The 15973-nt window shown below is 50.3% G+C and overlaps 1 protein-coding gene and 1 long non-coding RNA gene across 3 annotated transcripts in view; both read right to left on the minus strand.

The window, feature by feature from the left end:
* Positions 1-6177: 6177 nt before the first annotated feature.
* LOC310910933 lies at positions 6178-10328 on the minus strand. The gene is made up of 3 exons (XR_014590426.1): positions 9560-10328; positions 7889-8471; positions 6178-6604 (listed from the first exon to the last, which is right to left on the minus strand). It is a non-coding gene; the product is annotated as an uncharacterized lncRNA (long non-coding RNA).
* A 1335-nt stretch (positions 10329-11663) lies between these two features.
* The window catches only part of EPS8L2 (EPS8 signaling adaptor L2), a 47867-nt gene continuing 43557 nt past the window's right edge, over positions 11664-15973 (minus strand). For both annotated transcript variants that reach the window (XM_083863143.1, XM_083863142.1), the window contains 3 exons: positions 14826-15009; positions 14291-14423; positions 11664-13907 (listed from right to left, as the gene is read on the minus strand). In XM_083863143.1, coding sequence (XP_083719269.1) covers positions 13836-13907; positions 14291-14423; positions 14826-15009 — 389 coding nt within the window. In that variant the 3' untranslated portion in view covers positions 11664-13835. The remainder of the gene's footprint in view (positions 13908-14290; positions 14424-14825; positions 15010-15973) is intronic.

Genomic DNA, 15973 nt, shown 5'->3' on the forward strand with positions numbered 1-15973 from the left:
GAACAGGAGAGTATTTCCTCAGCATGGACTCTGAGTAATTCAATAAACATACCAATATAAACAAAACAAAACACACACCCACACACACTCCTGAAAGAAACAGCTATTTCAGCTGCTACAGCAAGGGCTTTGATGCTTCCCTTTTCCTTCCCTCTGAAATGTAGGTCTTGAATAATTCTACCTTATATTCTGCTTTGTCAAAGTAGAGGATTCATCAAACATAGAGAAAAATGGAGCAGCAGCAGGTGGAGGAAGCAGACCTACATCTGTAAAGAAAAAAACAAGAGACTGTGAGACTATATCGTATCCACAGTTCCTGAAAACAGCACATACATTATTTAAATTGATTAATACCCAATCATAAAAGTACTGTTCCTAGCAGATGTCCATCATACCATGAGGAAATCGATTCAAAGACAGGAAAATTAAAAAAAGGACTTCTAGGATTTCAACTACATAATCTAAACTACACAGCAAGTCTCTGCCTAAGTCACTTAGAGCTAACTTGGCCTGGGGCTCACTTCTACCCACTCCTTCCCTCTCCCTGGAATGAAAAGCTGCTCCCTTCAGTGAGGAACAATTCTTCACCCAAGAGACCAGTGTGCCAGGAGATTTACTGATGTGACAGCATTGACTTTCAGGAGAAAGAAACACTCTTACAGTTGAAACAGAAATGCAGATTTGACATATTTGTCAGCTAAACAATGGCATAGCCATGGTCAGAGCCATTCTGCAGTCCACAGGCAATCCCTGCTGCTCACCACCTCTCTGCATTCCTGGATTCCAGGCAATTCTGACCTGAGGGAACTGTCAGGAACACCAAACAACCTTTCCCACTCCTCTCTCAGAGTGTCTATTCCCTGGCCATCATTGGCCACAGAAGGGCAGAGCAACCTTGCAAAATAATGTGTTTTCCTCTGCTCTAAACTAAACCTCCCCATCTCCTGGGATTTAGCACATTTCAGGGAGCACTGCACATGCAGCACACTCACTCCTCCACGACCTAAGCAACGCTGTTGGCATGGCAACTCTGACAGCTTATTTCAGAATAGAACTCCAGATATGCTGAGCACAAAGTTCCCAAGACAGAAAACAAACAGCCACAAGCTGCCTTGATTTGGGGCTGCTACACAGCAAACAGCACCCTAAGACAGGTAGCTTGTGCTTTGGTGTAAACACACTGAGATAAGCCATTAAACTAATTAGCATTTATAAATATCATACAGGCTCCCACATTACGAGCAGCACTCAACACTTCTCGTGTCCTCATGCAACCCCTGCTGAAGCCTCTGTCATCAAGATGCAGCACTAATTGCTTCCAGCCTGACGGATTTTGAAATTCCTGGAGCTCGAGAGGCTTAAGTTCTTGGCAAAACAAGGCTCAGTTCTAGGAAGCAGCTTTGAGAATCCCAAATGCAATCCCCCCTCTCACACTCAAGACTCACATCATTTGTGCCTCAGCTGCCTCGTCCACATAGGGGGTGAAGCTGGGCACGGGGTGGGGCACTTCCATGCCAGAACTGCTGGTGCTGCGAGGGCGCTGGGGAAGGAAAGGCAACATTAACAACTCATGGATTCATTTCAGTTCCACACCCCTCTGCACTCTGCAGCTCCCCTCTCCTCATCCCCTGCTCATTTCCAGCCTTTCTCACACAGAAAGTTCAACTTCACTGAGACTGGCCCAAGACAGATTCCCTTCTGACACAGTCCCAGCCCACCAGCTGAACACCGGCACACAAAAGGCAAGGCACGTTCCTCCTGGGTGTCCTCACTGGCTCCTCTTATCCCGAGGGAAGGGTTTATACATATTGAGGGATATAGAAACACATTATCCTGGCCAGGCTGGGTATTTCATCTACTCCTCATTTTCCACAGATCCCACAGTTCTCCTTCTACAGCCAAGGCTGCCCCAGTTCTAGGATAATATTCATTCTCCTGTCCACCAACAGCCTCCAGACTTGGGTCTGGAGTTTTTTGTTTCTATTTTCCCATCAGAGGCCATTTCAGCACCACAAAAGTCCCCTAACAGCCTCCAAGGTCCATTAGTAAAGACAAGAGATGGAATTTAGTCTGCCAACACACTACTCTCCTCTGCCTGTTTCAATTCCCTGGGACACTTCAGCACCAAAATGTTACGTGCTGGGAATACTTCACAAACCCTCTCCTCTTTTCCATCGGTTCCCAAACTGCTTCCTGAGGCTTCTTGAAACCAGCAGGAAGAGAAACATCTTCTTCTCCACACAGGTTTTAATACATCAGAGCATTCACCAAAGGTTATTCTTGCCCTGCCTGTCAGTGGACTGGAATTAAACATCCTCAACTCTTCTGCCACAAACAGGATCTTTAATTTAATTAAATGTAAGAAATTTCATTAAGAGGGGAGAGCAGACACTGCTCTAAGGGCAGACATTGAAAGAAACATGGAAGCATTCAGAGATGAGAATGAATGTTTTATGGAGCATAAAGAGACTGGTAAAAGAAATTTTATAATAATATTCCTTCCTCACTCTTCTCAGCTATATGAAACCTGTGATTTACTTAAATCTCCATTCATTTAAAAAACCAGCTCTCTAGATGAAAAGAATGTTCCTGGGGTTCCCCTACCTTTTAGCCTGGTTGCATCCCTCCCTCATTCGAGTTTTTGTGACCAAGCTTCACTTGTAACAACGTCCATACTGAGACGGTAAAAATATTTCCATCATCCTGATGCCTGAAGTTTTTCACTTTTATGTGTTTTTCATGTATTTGTAGTTCTTTACACTGTCAAATGCCTCAGTGCAACTCCCAGCACTTTCCCACAGTGAACAGGCACGTATTGACACATTCCCAGAGTTTTGTTGTGTCTTGCCTGTTATTTCTCCAAGGACATTTCATTTTGCACCACCTAAGCACAGGCATTACAAAGGTAGGGGAGGGGGGCAGAAACCAGGGAGGAGATTACCCATCCAACTGCTCCTCTCATTGGACAGTATGGGTTCAATTGTAAGGATCAAATTCTGAGCACTGTTTTTTGCCATGTTGTGTACCTGAAGGCATTCTTTCAGGTAAAGGTTTGCTTTTACATTATCACTCTAACATAGTCAGGAAAAGTTTGTGTTCAATTTCCAGGCATCAGTCTCATGACTTTCTATTCCTCTTTTCTCAGCTACAAAGAACATGGCAACTCTGGGAGTTATCTGAGCACCCGTGAAACAAACCTGAAGGAAGAACTTGTTGGCTGTCTTGTGCAAAGCAGGCATGTACAGCACTCTGCAAGTCTTGTTTTGAAGTGCTTGTGAGGAAAACAGAAGAGCGAAGATCAAAAGATTCCAAGTGCTGTATCAATGGAATATTTATCCTGGCAATAGGATGACAGAAAAGAGCTTCCCATGGCTTAAACTAAACATCAAAAGGAACAGCTGTGCTACAGGTGTTTAGTCTGTTCTAGAGAAGTGACGCAAGACCTTGTCTGAAGGGAATGAATCCCTGAGATCAGGTTTGTTTCATGGGTGCTCAGATAACTCCCAGTGTTGCCATGTTCTTTGTAGGTGAGAAAAGAAGAATAGAAAGTCACGAGACTCATGCCTGGAAATAGAACTCAAACTTTCCCAGACAATGAATTATTTATTTTTATATTTTTAAGAGAATTAAACTCTTACACTTCTTTCTTACAGATTTAACTAATGCCTGGCGTCTCTCCCCTTCCCTGGCTAACACTTCCCCTCTTACATTCCTTTTCCATCCTCCAAACACTTCAGCTGGCCACCTTGGCCATCCTTATGCTTAGCAAGAAGTTTCTTTGCTTGATTTTAAAACTCCAGAGTTTTTTAACTTTGTTCAAGCAATATCAGCCTACTAAACTTGAACAGAGTCCACATGGCCAGGGACTCTTTAGAAGCAGAACAACCATTCACAAGGACATGGAGTGACAGGACAAGGGGGAATGGCTTAAGCCAAAGGAGGGTGGCTTTGGATGAGATATTGGGAAGAAATTCTTTCCTGGGAGGTTGCTGAGGCCCTGGCACAGGTTGCCCACAGAAGCTGTGGCTGCCCCAGCCCTGCAAGTGTCCAAGGCCAGGCTGGATGGAGCTTGGAGCAACCTGGGCTAGTGGAAGGTGATACTGGATGATCTTTAAGGTTCATCTCAACCCAAACAATTTCAGGATTCTATGATTAAATTTGTATTTGCAATAGACACAAACCGCAGGAAAGGGAGAAAGACACAACCTCTCTCCCAGAGTTTAGAAGTCAGGAACTTACATACACCTGCCTCTCTTTTCTCCATCCATTCTGATCCTACTTACCCTGTCAGATCCTGGCTGAGACCATTTTCTGCAGGCTGGACATCCCCCATCCGTTCCTGAGGAGTTGCCCATTCTCCTTGCCACTCATGGCTGCTTCCTGGCACATGACCACCTCTCCTTTGATCCTGCATTAACAAGAAATGGACACCTGTAAAGCTGAGTACTGACCTGAAACTTGACAGAGACAGCTTTCCTCAGCTCATTCACCCCGGATTTTCTCTGCAGCCAAAACACACGGCTTACATACCCAACTTTTAGAGGGATTTGGGGTTTAATTCCTCCCTACGGGAAATACATGAAAAAAGAGCCCATCTTGACAAAGAAGAGCCGCAAGCAAGCAATGGTAGCAGCAAAAGCCACTAAGATTAAGCCATGTCCCTTCACAGTGATCGCTCCTTTCCCTGCCCCGAGACCCCCACCCTCCTCACAGGGGCTGCCGACGGGTGCGCTCCGGCCAGCGGGAGCCTCAGCCAGGCTTAGCCGGGGCTCTCCGGTCCTTCACCATTCAGCCGAGCGGCTGCAGCAGGCGGGGGGCACAGCCGAGCCTCGGCCCCTGCCGGGGACAGCGGCGGGGACTCCTCGCTGGCACCGAGGGGAGGCGAGGCCTGTCGGTTCCCCGGGACGCCCCAGCCGGGACCGGGCACCCCGCGCTCTCCGGGCAGCCCCAGCGCCGTGCGGCCGGGAAAACACGTCTGCGAGCGCCAGAGCCGCCAGCGACAAGTGCCTCATCCCCTAGAGCCCCCCACGGATCCCACACACCCGCAGCCCTACACACCTCACAGCCCCTCTGCCCTACACACCCACAGCCCCTTAGGCCGCCTCCGCTCTCAGCCCCTCACAGACCCCCCGAGACACCCACAGCCCCTCATACCTCACAAACTACAGCCCATCACAGATCTCCGAGCGCCCCTCACGAATCCCACAGCATTCAGCTCCACGCACCTCACAACTTTCATCCCCTCAGCCCCACAGGAATGCCTCGGGGGCCCCCCACAGCCCCTCAAGCGCTCCTTACAAAGCACCGCAGCCACCTGTTCCGCGCACCTCACAGCCCCTCACAGCCTCCAGAGCCCCTCAACCCCCGACCCCTCAGGAGCACACACCTCACGGGCACCAGAAACCTCAGCCCCGCGCCTCTCACACCCCCTTAGACCCCCTCAGTCCTCCACGGACCCCACAGCCCTCAGCCCCGCACACCTCTAACCCCACAGTACCTCAGCCCTCACCCCCTCACGGACCCCACAGCTCCTCAGCCCAGAGTCCCGCAGGCTCCGCGAACCCTTCCCGGACCCGCGCCCCACCAGCCCGGACGTAGCGCACACAGCTCCCGGTACCGCGAGCCACTCCGACCGGCTGAACACCTTTTCGCCGGTATAACAGCGGAGTTTCGTCGCCGCCTCAAAATTCAAACCTCGCCCACTTCCCCATTGGCCACGCCCCCCGTACCGCCCCGCCCCGCCCCGCCTGAATGGCGTCGTCCTGCGTCGCCTCGGGTCATCATGGGAAATGTAGTTTTTTCCTCAAGAGCGGCCGTCGGCGGGGGGAAATAAATAATTTTATAATTAATGCGTTTGCAGTTAATGTCATCTGAAAGGCATACACTCTGTTCCTGCTCTCGTGTGTTCCCGCCCTTTTCTCTCTGCTAACCGCTGGCACTCGCTGATTCTCCGCGTTATTTCTCTGTCTTAAATTCATCCTTTTATTTTTCCTGAGGCGCCCACTGCATGCAACTGGGTATGAGTTCTGCTTTGGTGTCACAAAGAACCTCACTTTTTTGGGTACTGCTGAAAAACAAATAGTTTCTCACTCCCAAAAGTCGCTCCCAGAAGTGTATGGCTGTGTTAATGTGATGCTCAGTCCCATTAAATGCCTTCTCTTCTACAGCATTGCAAGAAAAAACTAATTAGTCTGACAGGCTGTAGTAATGGAGCAACCCGATGGTGGTAGGTGTCGCTGTTAATGGCAAGGGGTGGAATGGGACGGGCTTTAAGGTCCTTTCCCACCCGGAACGTTCCACGTTCGTGCAGTGGGACCACTTTTTTTTTTTTTTTTTTTTTTTTTTTTTTTTTCCTGGGTTCATTGACAGGGCAGAGGGCCGTGCTCAGCAGTGACAACCCGGGCAGAGGGGGAAGCGCTGTGACCGTGTCCTGCGGCGCCCCCTCGTGTTCCTGCAGGGAACTGCAATGAGCCGGGACCGGCTGTTGGCCCCTCTGCAAGTTGAGCTCTTCACAGCATCCAACACCTGCAGCGTCCCAAGAGCACACACAGATGTCTTTCTCCCTTCTGCATTCAGGACCTGCAAACACTGACGTATGAGGCAGCTTAAAAAAAAAAATTACATGGACTTGGATAGGAATATGCTGCAAAGAACATAGATAAGCTGCCTGCTGTTATTGGAAATGTGATCAATAACAGAGATATTTGTAATAAAGAACACTGAATTAGCAAAAAGTTGTTTTGTTTTTTTTTTCACCACTGCCCTTAATTCACAGACTCTGAAGGTGATACCTGCGACTAATGAAGTTTTGTACGCACAGAAGAGACGAGCTGTGTCCACGGCGTTGATGGAAGGTTGTTTTTGTTTTACACGCGCAACAAACCCATGACAGAGCCCGGAGTGGGGACAGCGGGCGAGGCGGTGCCGGACGGGGCTCGGTCGGGCTCCGCGGGGCTGTGATGTGAGTGTGTGTGTGTGACGGACAGCGACAGCCGCCGCCGCAAAGGGACGGAGGTGGCCTCACATCAAAGTCGGCACCGCCCACGAGGGCGGCCCGGGCAGGGAATGGCGGAACCGCCCGGGCCCGGCTGCTGCCAGCACACAAGATGGCGGCTCCGGGCAGAACTCACGTCATACCCTACCTAAGATGGCGGTCTTCACAGGAAGTGACTTCTGCCAGAAAGCAAGATGGCTGCCCCAGGTTGAAGATGGCCGGCTGACCAGAAACAGCTTCGCCAATACACAAAGGCAGCATTTGGGTGGAAGTCACCTGGCCACACCCAAGGTGGTGGCTTGGGCACATGGTGCCCTTTCCAATATGGCGACATTTTACGTGAGGGGGTCCTCGAGCCCCGCTAAACCCGAACCCCGGCCCGGCTCCCGGGGTGATGGCGCTGGGGCTGCGCAGCGCGTTTCCCCCGTAAGCGGCGGGAGCGGCTGCCGCGCCAGGCCCTGGGGAGATGCTTCATCGTCCCGGCCCGGGGAAGACGTGAAAACAGAAAACAGTCGAGAAAACAACACAACCAACCTCTTCTGGACATGTTAGTATCAGTCAGGGGCCGTGTGTCACCGCAGTGGACAACAGTCTGTGGAGCCCCACTGAGGCAGACACCCCTCGAGGTCACTGCTCTGGGCAGAGATGGAGATTTTCCCTGGCTGTTGTTCTGTGTCAGTAACAGGACTTTGAACATGTCCATGGTGAGTTATGTGTTCTGTTCGTGGGAACACTGACCAGGAAAAGTGGGATGTAAAGGCTTGGGGCAGACCAGAGGGTTCCTTGAGCCAGCAGGATCATGGCAAGGGCTGCCCTGGAAAAACTCAAGAGTAATCAAAATATGAACTCAGCTTTTTAAAACTTTATTCAAGATTAAAAAAAGATAGAAATTACCTTGGTAGAAAAGCGCCTCTGAAGCAAAGCAGAACTAAAATAGCTGTAAGCAGAAAACTCAGGAGAAATGGCTGCTGACTCCTGGAATCCTGGTCTTTTCAGGCAGGTTTTGTATTGGATTGAAAGGCAGTTTTGCCTTGTGGTACTGGGATCTCCATCCACCTGGAAGGAGAAAATGTGGGAAGAGTGCAAGTGGGAAGACAGTTGTTGACATCAGCCCTTGGATTCCATTTCCTCCCTGAGGGTCTGTGCTGCTTGAGGTCCAAAGGAAATCAGTCCTGGAGTCCCTGTGTTCACCTATTGAGCATGAAGGACAGACTGGACATTAAATTCCAGGGAAGCTGCCATTGCTATAGTGACTGGACTGAGAAGCAGTGGAAGCTGTTTGCTGCCTGCTTGTTGCCCACCTTCTTCTCAGTCCCCTGGAGCTCCAGGTCCCCACACATCACTTTTGTTTTTCCAAGGGTTTTGCTGAAGGGTTTCTAAAAGTAGCAGTGGAATTTGCTGCAGCTGGAATTTATTTCTGTTTCAGGAGGTGTCTCATTGTATGGTCTGTGATTTTCTAGTTCCCATGCCAGGTTACCTGCAATAGAAGCAGGCAAGTCAAGCCAATATCCCAGGCCCCTGCCAAGCACCAGGGTTGCTGCTTGGTGTTGATTCTTCTTAAAGCAGTGATGCCTTAAGTTTTAGCTTTCATGTTTTTCAGATTTTGTGCTGCCCAGGGGTGCAGTTCTGAGCCTCATATTAAGTGCTGGTGAGCTCCCTTCACAGAGTAGGGAGACAAAACAAATCCCTTTCCTGCTGAACACCAAGGACAACAAGTACAGGTTTTCAGGCCCAACACCATAAACAATGGTGGACTGAAGAGAAAAAACAAGAAGGATGGGACCTCACAACCTGAAGCTGTAATTGGACAATAAAACCCCAATATGCAAATGGACCAAAACTTATAAAAGTGTAAAACCTGGTGACCTGTCATCCATTCTGTGACCATTTTAAGTCCATCTTGGGTGTAACCCTGGCCAGACTCTTGTACTGCCCAAGGTGTATCCTTAAAGGCCTTTTAATAAATATCTACTTTATTCTCTTAGCTCTGTCCAGTCTTTGTTCCAGGTCAGCCTTCCCAAGGCATCACCAGTCCTGCAGTGTCTGCTCAGGGCTCATTCCTCTCTGCTCATTCCCAATTAATCTTGGAATGAGGGGTAGAAAATGCTGCTGCTGCTGCTGCTGCTGGGGCTGAACTGTCTGCAGGGACTTGCTGGATGGGCAGGACTTGCTGCTGCAGACTGAGCCCTGATGCGTGCAGGCATCCTGTTCAGCCATCTACGAACGGCATTATCAGTAAATCCAACTGAGTAAAATACTTATTAATGAAAAGAGAAAACAGTGATACCACCTAACTTTTTCCTGAAGTTTCCCTCAGGAAGGAGTTGGAAGCTCACCAGCCAGGCTCTCAGGTAGAGTGTGTGATGTAAAATATATATGTGCACATACAAAAAATATATATTATAAATATATATTTATACACACCTATTAAAATATGTAATATGTCTTTATATTACAGAGTATCTAACTCATAACAATCTACCCTATATGTATAACTACAAATATCTTTATATAGCAAAATATCTTTATATCGCAAATTCTACTTATAAATTACCCCACACCCACCTGTTTTTAGGAATGTAACATTTTTAGGGATCCTAAAATCAAACACCTGCAGTTCTGCACAAAGGAAAATAAACCATGATTTTATCCATTAATTCTAAGATGTTTTCCTAGATGTGCTGCTGGCTGTTTTCCTGTAACCTCTTGTGGCTTATCCATGCAGTGTGCTTGGAATTGTCCGGATCATGCAACTCATTTGAAATTTTACTGTCTTTGCAAAATCCAGTGGGCTGAATTTTTTCCAAATTATTTCTCTTAGCCTGAGCACATCTTCTCAACTTGCCTCTCGCTTTTTGCATCCTGGAAATGCAAGAGAGAAACAGATAAATGTACAGCTCCACTGTAACAAATAAGAACACCCTTTCCCTTCTTAATCTCTAACCCCAAACCAGCTTTTAAGCATATCATAAAATGATGGAATTCTGAAGTAGTTTGGATTGGAAGGCATATAGAAGCACAGCCAGTTCCAGTCCTACTGGCCCATGCTGCTCCAAGCCCCATCCATCCCTGAGTTTGGAAAAACCCCAAACAATTCCCAGATCTAGCCAGGTCACTGGAAGAAATCCCGAGTTCATCAGCACAGCAGAGTCTGGCACTTCTTCCTGACAGCACGCAGAGCCGAACGTGGTGGTCAGGGCACACTCGAGGGCGAACTGGGAGATCACGGGAGAGTCTGGAGAATGTCCTGCCTGGGCGGGCTCTGCCCTGGGATGGGGACCAAGGCGCCGCCACCGAGCGCCTTCCCCCCGCCCCCCCTCCGGCCGCGGGGTGGTTCGCTCCCCCCAGTGCGCGCCCCTTGGGCCGGGCGCGCCCACTCTCCGCGACGGGGGCGGGAGAGGGGGCTAAGGAGAAGATGCCGTGACGGGATCCCCTCGCGCCGCCTCTCACCGTTGAAATCTCCGGTGTCGGCCACCACCGTGGTGTGGTGCTTGAGCTGGTCCAGCGCCGACTCCATCTTCTGCCGCTTCACGGGGGACACGGACATGCCGGCGGCCGTGGGGGCTCCGCGCCTATAAGGGACGGTGCGCGCCCGGAGGGGACCGGCCTGCGCGCGCACCCGCGGCCAGCGCGCTCCCGCGGCCCGCGCCAATCCCAGCCCGGCCGGGCGGCACCGGCCAATCAGGAGCGCGGACACAAGACGGACGCGGCCGGGAGGAGCCGAGGCGGGGCAGCGGGAGAGAGAACGATTTTGATTGGCTGGTTCGCGCCCCCGGGGGTCGGGGCGGGTGGTCGCCTTGGCGACCCTGACGCCGCCATTGTCCCAGCAGAGCGTGTCCGGGGCTCTCCGGGCCCGGGATCTCCGGTCCCCGGAACCCCCCGGGGCTCTTCCCCACGGCCGGCACGGCCCCCGGCCCGCCCCCGAGCCACCCGCCCTTCATGGCCGCGCGGGGCCCGGGCGCCGCCGGTGCCGCAAGATGGCGGCGGGCTGGCCCTGAGGGGAGGCGGCCGGGAGGGAAGGTCGGAGCCGCCGGGGCTGCCCCGCTGCGGGAGCTCAGCGCCGTGCTCCCGTCCCTGCCGCCCTGGCAAGGTTCGGAATGGCTTCTTGGGTACAGCGCCAGCCGCTGAGAGAGCCCCCGACCCAGCAGGGCGGGTGTTTTGGGCTCTTGGTTTGCCTTAAACTTTATTTGGGCTGGAGAGGAGGTGATCTTGTTAGTGTGGTCCCACGTGGAAATTGAACTCCCCTAAACATCTGCAGTAGGCATTACCAGTTATTTCAACTGAGTAACTTAATTATTAAGGAAAAGATAAAACAAATCTTTGCCTCCGGAAACCGAGGTTGGCTCTTGGCTGGAATTGTTGGAGAATCCGTGTAACAGCCCGTGAGTCAGGGGTTTATGCTGTTCCCTACTATACTGATCCACTTAGGACAGCTATCACAGTCATTCCCCTTCCACATAGGCATAAATGTGCTTTCGTACAGCCTTCTCATGTTTTGCCCCTGTTTTTGAAACAGTTATCCAGGCCATCACACCCTTCCTGCTGAATGTCAGTGCCCAAACCCAAAAGGAAACGTGGTTTCAAACGTTTTGCTGAGTTTCCGAGACTCTCAGTGACAAACCATTATGAAAACCCAGTGAAAGAGACAGAGACGGATTTATAAGTATAACTTAACTATTTTAATAACTCTTGTACAGTGCATGGTTATATCATTGTCTCCTTCGCTCGGGTGCATCAGGGTACAGTACTTTATAGCAGTGTCTGCAGGCAGCACAAACAGAACAGGTGCACAGCTCAGTCAATGGAAATTTGGAAAAGTGACCTCTGCAATCAGGTCTGCTGAGATATTTGCTTTAGGAAGTGCTCCTGTGGCTCCCAGCTTCACAGAGCTGTCCTGTACACTCCTGTTAAAATCCCAGGTAACTGTAATTCCCTGTGTTTGCTTTCCTCTACACCCCAGGGCTAGAAGGTGGTGTGTTTCCTACATCAACATTTGTTTTTATTTTCATTTTAGAAACTTTCTGGCCTCCTGTGCTTGCCATCCTGCTTCCCTTCTCCACCCTAATCCAGAGCCAGGGCTTCTCAGGAGGATTGTCCTCTTCATCCCTCCCTGACAAGGTGAGTGCCCTTCTCCGATCCCAGCAGGGCTGTGACTGAACCCAGGATCCTCCCCTACCTGCGCTGCTGGTGCCAGCAGTGTCCTCTTCAGAGGAAGAAAAGAGATTTTCCATTGGAGACATCTAAGAATAAAGCCAAAACTGAGGTGCCCTGGTGCTCTCAGATTCAGACACGAGTTCCCCAGGGGCTGTTTTAAAGCTTTTTCCATTAAATGTGCGAGGACAGGCACAGACTGGGGCAAAGACTCAGCACGTGCTGAGAGAGAAAACCCAACAGTGCCGGGGCTGTGGCAGCCCTGGAGCTGCGTTTGCTCCTCTGCTTTGCTGTCAGCTTGGTCTGTCAGTTACACAGAGGTGGAAATGCAATGTGCCAAACTTGCTGTGGACAGGAACTACTCTGCTTGCTTGAGTTTTGAAACCGTGAGTATATTTTGGAAGCATAAAATTTGGAAGCATTCTGCCTTTAGGGAGAGAGATTTTCCTCACCCTTATTTGCAGATTGTTATAGATAAATGCACATACAACTTTATGAAGGAAAACAGGAAGTCAAGAGCAACATCCTGTGCTAAATTAGATTTTTTTTTTTCTTGTGCCCATTTATTTGGAGTTAGACCTGCCCTTCCCAGTGTGCTTTGGGGTTTCAGCTCTTTGGGAATCATTGCAGCTGAATTTTTGCAGAGAAAAGGTGAAGTGGGGACGAGTGACCAACACCCTGGGAAGGGCTGTGGGTGTGCCTGGGTCGGGAGCAAATGGTCAGGGCTCTCTTCCCCTGGTGTGAGGCGGGTTTGGCAGCACCACAACATTCCAGGGCAGGATCGGGGCCCCAGGGAAGGGCTGCACGGCTGCCCCGAGCCCCGCCCTCTGCATCAGCAGCGCCGGGCAGGTGGAACTCGCCTGTTTCCAGAGTCACAGCCCCGTGTTTGTCACCCCTGCTCCTTTCTGGGCACTGGGAGCTCATCTCAGCTGTTCAGAGGCAGCACTAACTGTGGATTTAGGGAAGCAGCCAGACTTTGGGAATTGTGTTGCCATTCTGGCCTTGTCCAACGAGGGGCACAGGGGGACAGGAGGGGACAGGGAGTTGTCACTGGGCCCGCGGGCTGCAGGGGACACCTGCCCTGAGGAGGAAATGGGAATGGGGCTGCCTTAGGCTGCCCGGAGAGGCCGTGACTCCCCAGCCCTGAAGTGGCCAAGGCCAGGCTGGACAGGATTTGGAACAACTTGGGCTTGTGGAAAGCGTCCTGCCCGTGGCAGGGGGTGGAATGGGATGAGCTTTAATGTCCTTTCCTTAAAGCCAAACGCTGCGGGTTCCAAAGGCTCATTCCCGTGGTTCAGGCTCCAGCCCCGAGGCTGAACTCTCCCGAGCTGTGCCGCGCCTGCTCTGCCAGCGAGGGGCGGGAGCAGGGACGGCCCTCGGGAAAAGCTCGGGGGGTCTTTGTTTGCTTGGATCCAGCCCCGTGTGACTCCTGCTCTGATCGCATGCATGGAAAATTTCAGTATAAAATATATAGTTATAAAAAAAATACTTCATGCAAAATTAAAACACCTTTCCCAGTGGGACGTGGTCTTATTGTCAACCCTTCCCAACAGTGTTCAAGAATTGTCACTGATGGCAGCTGGAGCCCAAGGGGAGCTCTGCTGCCCCCGGCCTGGGCCGGGAATCATTGCTTTCGTTCCCTTTTTTCTGCACTACTTAGGGCTAAGAGCTGAAATAAAGCAGAGAGACTTTAATTAGCAGAATCAATCCTTTCCTGGCGGCGCTTCATGATTTCCTGGAGCTCTGACCCTCCTCTGTTTTTCTGGAATGGAAACAAAACAGGAAGTTTGGATTTGAGCTTCAAGCTGTAGTTAAATTACAGTATTTAATGAATGGAGGAGTAGAGCTAGTTTCAAAGAGATAGGTGAGATCAGTAAAAGGCAGATTATTAGCGGAAACAGGGGGATCTCCCTTATGGATTTAGGGCATTTTTGCTTAAAAGACACTTCAGAATTTTCACGTGTGTTCTATTGCTTGTGTAGATTTGGTTGCTGCTTTTTTTTTGCTTTTTTTTTTTTTTTTTTTTTTTTTTTTTTTTTTTTTTTTTTTTTTTCCCAATTGTATTTCTAAAAATGCCTGTTTAATGAGCTGACACTGCTGGTACAGCCCCCCATTCCAGCAGGAATTATCCATAAAAACACTCACCTCCAGCTGGTTTTTCTCCACCGTGATCTTGCTGTAGACTCTGTTTCCCTCATCACCACAGACCTTCTTCAGCTCCTCTCTGTTGAGGGAGAAGAGCTGAGCTCCGGTGAGGATGCCCAGGTGTTCCACGGTCCTGGGGAGACACAGAGTGGGGAGATGATGGTTGTGCTGCACGTGGCCTCGTGCCAGAGGAGAGCAGTGGGAGATGGGAGGCTGGGAACTGCACTGGGACCATATCACAGAGCCTGGGGCTGTGCCAGGGGGGCAGCTGGGATTCCAGTGGCATTTCAGGCCATGGGTTTAGTTCCTTAATTATTTTTCTCCAAGAAAATGTTTCTAAGAGAGAAAGGGAGAGTTTGGGCTCTGAGCATCCTGGTTATAGACCCTGGATTTAATGGGGTTGAAATCTAATTTGCAACCCAGGCTCTGTAAGCAAATCCCAGTGACTTGTCCCAGGTGAGATGGAGCCAGAGCCTCCCCTGCTCCTTCTCCAGGGAAGGATGAGCCTTTCATGTGGCAATAGAGCAAATCTTACTCTTTGCTGAATGACTTGGCCTCCAGCCAGGCTTTGACTTCTTCAGTGCTGGATTCAAAGGTGAGGGGCACAAAAACTTCCTGAGGCTTTTCCACTTTGAAATTCCTGTGGGGAGGCTGAATTTTATTGTTTGTGATCTTCTTTAGCAGCTCATCGTTCAGCTCATCCATTTGGTGAATAAGTTCTGTAGAAACAGGTAGGGAATGAAATCAAATCTTCAGTCTAAAATCACATTAAATGTGTTTCTGGGGAAATTTTAAGGAAAATGGGGTCGTAGCTCAGCATTTTTATTTAAATTCAGCCCAGAAATGTGGTTCCCATTTTCCTGTGCTCCTGTGTTGCCATTTATTTTCCTCCCATCACCCCTTGGCTGTTGCCTGATGTAGAAGGATAGATCTGTGAGAATCTACAGTTGGGAATTTGGGACTGAGAACTTTTCAGTCCTCTCTGCCACTTCTAGTCAGTAATTTGCTGATCCCAGAGCTCCAGGTTTTGCTCTGCAGCAAAACAGAAGCAGCAGGAAGCACAAACTGGGAGTGAGCAACACACTCATGGTGAGATGAGCCTGAAGGTCCCCTCCAGCCCAGGCCATCCTGTGATTCTATGAGAACTCCAGTGACATTTCATCCAGTGTCACTTTCCCCATGAAACTCCTGAGGACTGTGGAGGATAACTTGGTGTTATGAACATTTATGTCCTTGTATTGTGGGGCTTTCCATCATCCCCAAAGGGCTCCTGCTTCCAGGAGTAGATAGGGTGAGATAAGGGGTGAGGTGAGCAGGGCCCCTGGTCTCTCTCCTGCTCTGTGACCCCTGCAACATGTGCAAGGTGAGGGAGGGATGTGGATCTCCTGTTCGGCTGGGAATTCTGTGGAACCACGCGAAGGAACCAGCTAGCAGGCGCTCTGCGTGTGTGACAGGATATGAGCAAAAGGAAGGGAGAGAAATGGATTGACCTGAGCTGTTCCTTAGACACACTGAAATGTTTTGGAAGAGAAAGGAAAACTCTCTCCTTGGGAGGAGGGGGAGGAGTAGGAGGAAGGTCAAGCTGGAGGAAAGAGGAATAGGGTGATCACTTATTGTCCTGCTTTCCCGGCCTGCCTGAGAGCCCAGGAGGTGTCACAAGCTCCAGGGCTGCTCTCTTGGCTC

This window comes from Zosterops lateralis (genome assembly GCF_965231275.1).
Source record: "Zosterops lateralis genome assembly, chromosome: 6".
NCBI lineage: Eukaryota > Metazoa > Chordata > Aves > Passeriformes > Zosteropidae > Zosterops > Zosterops lateralis.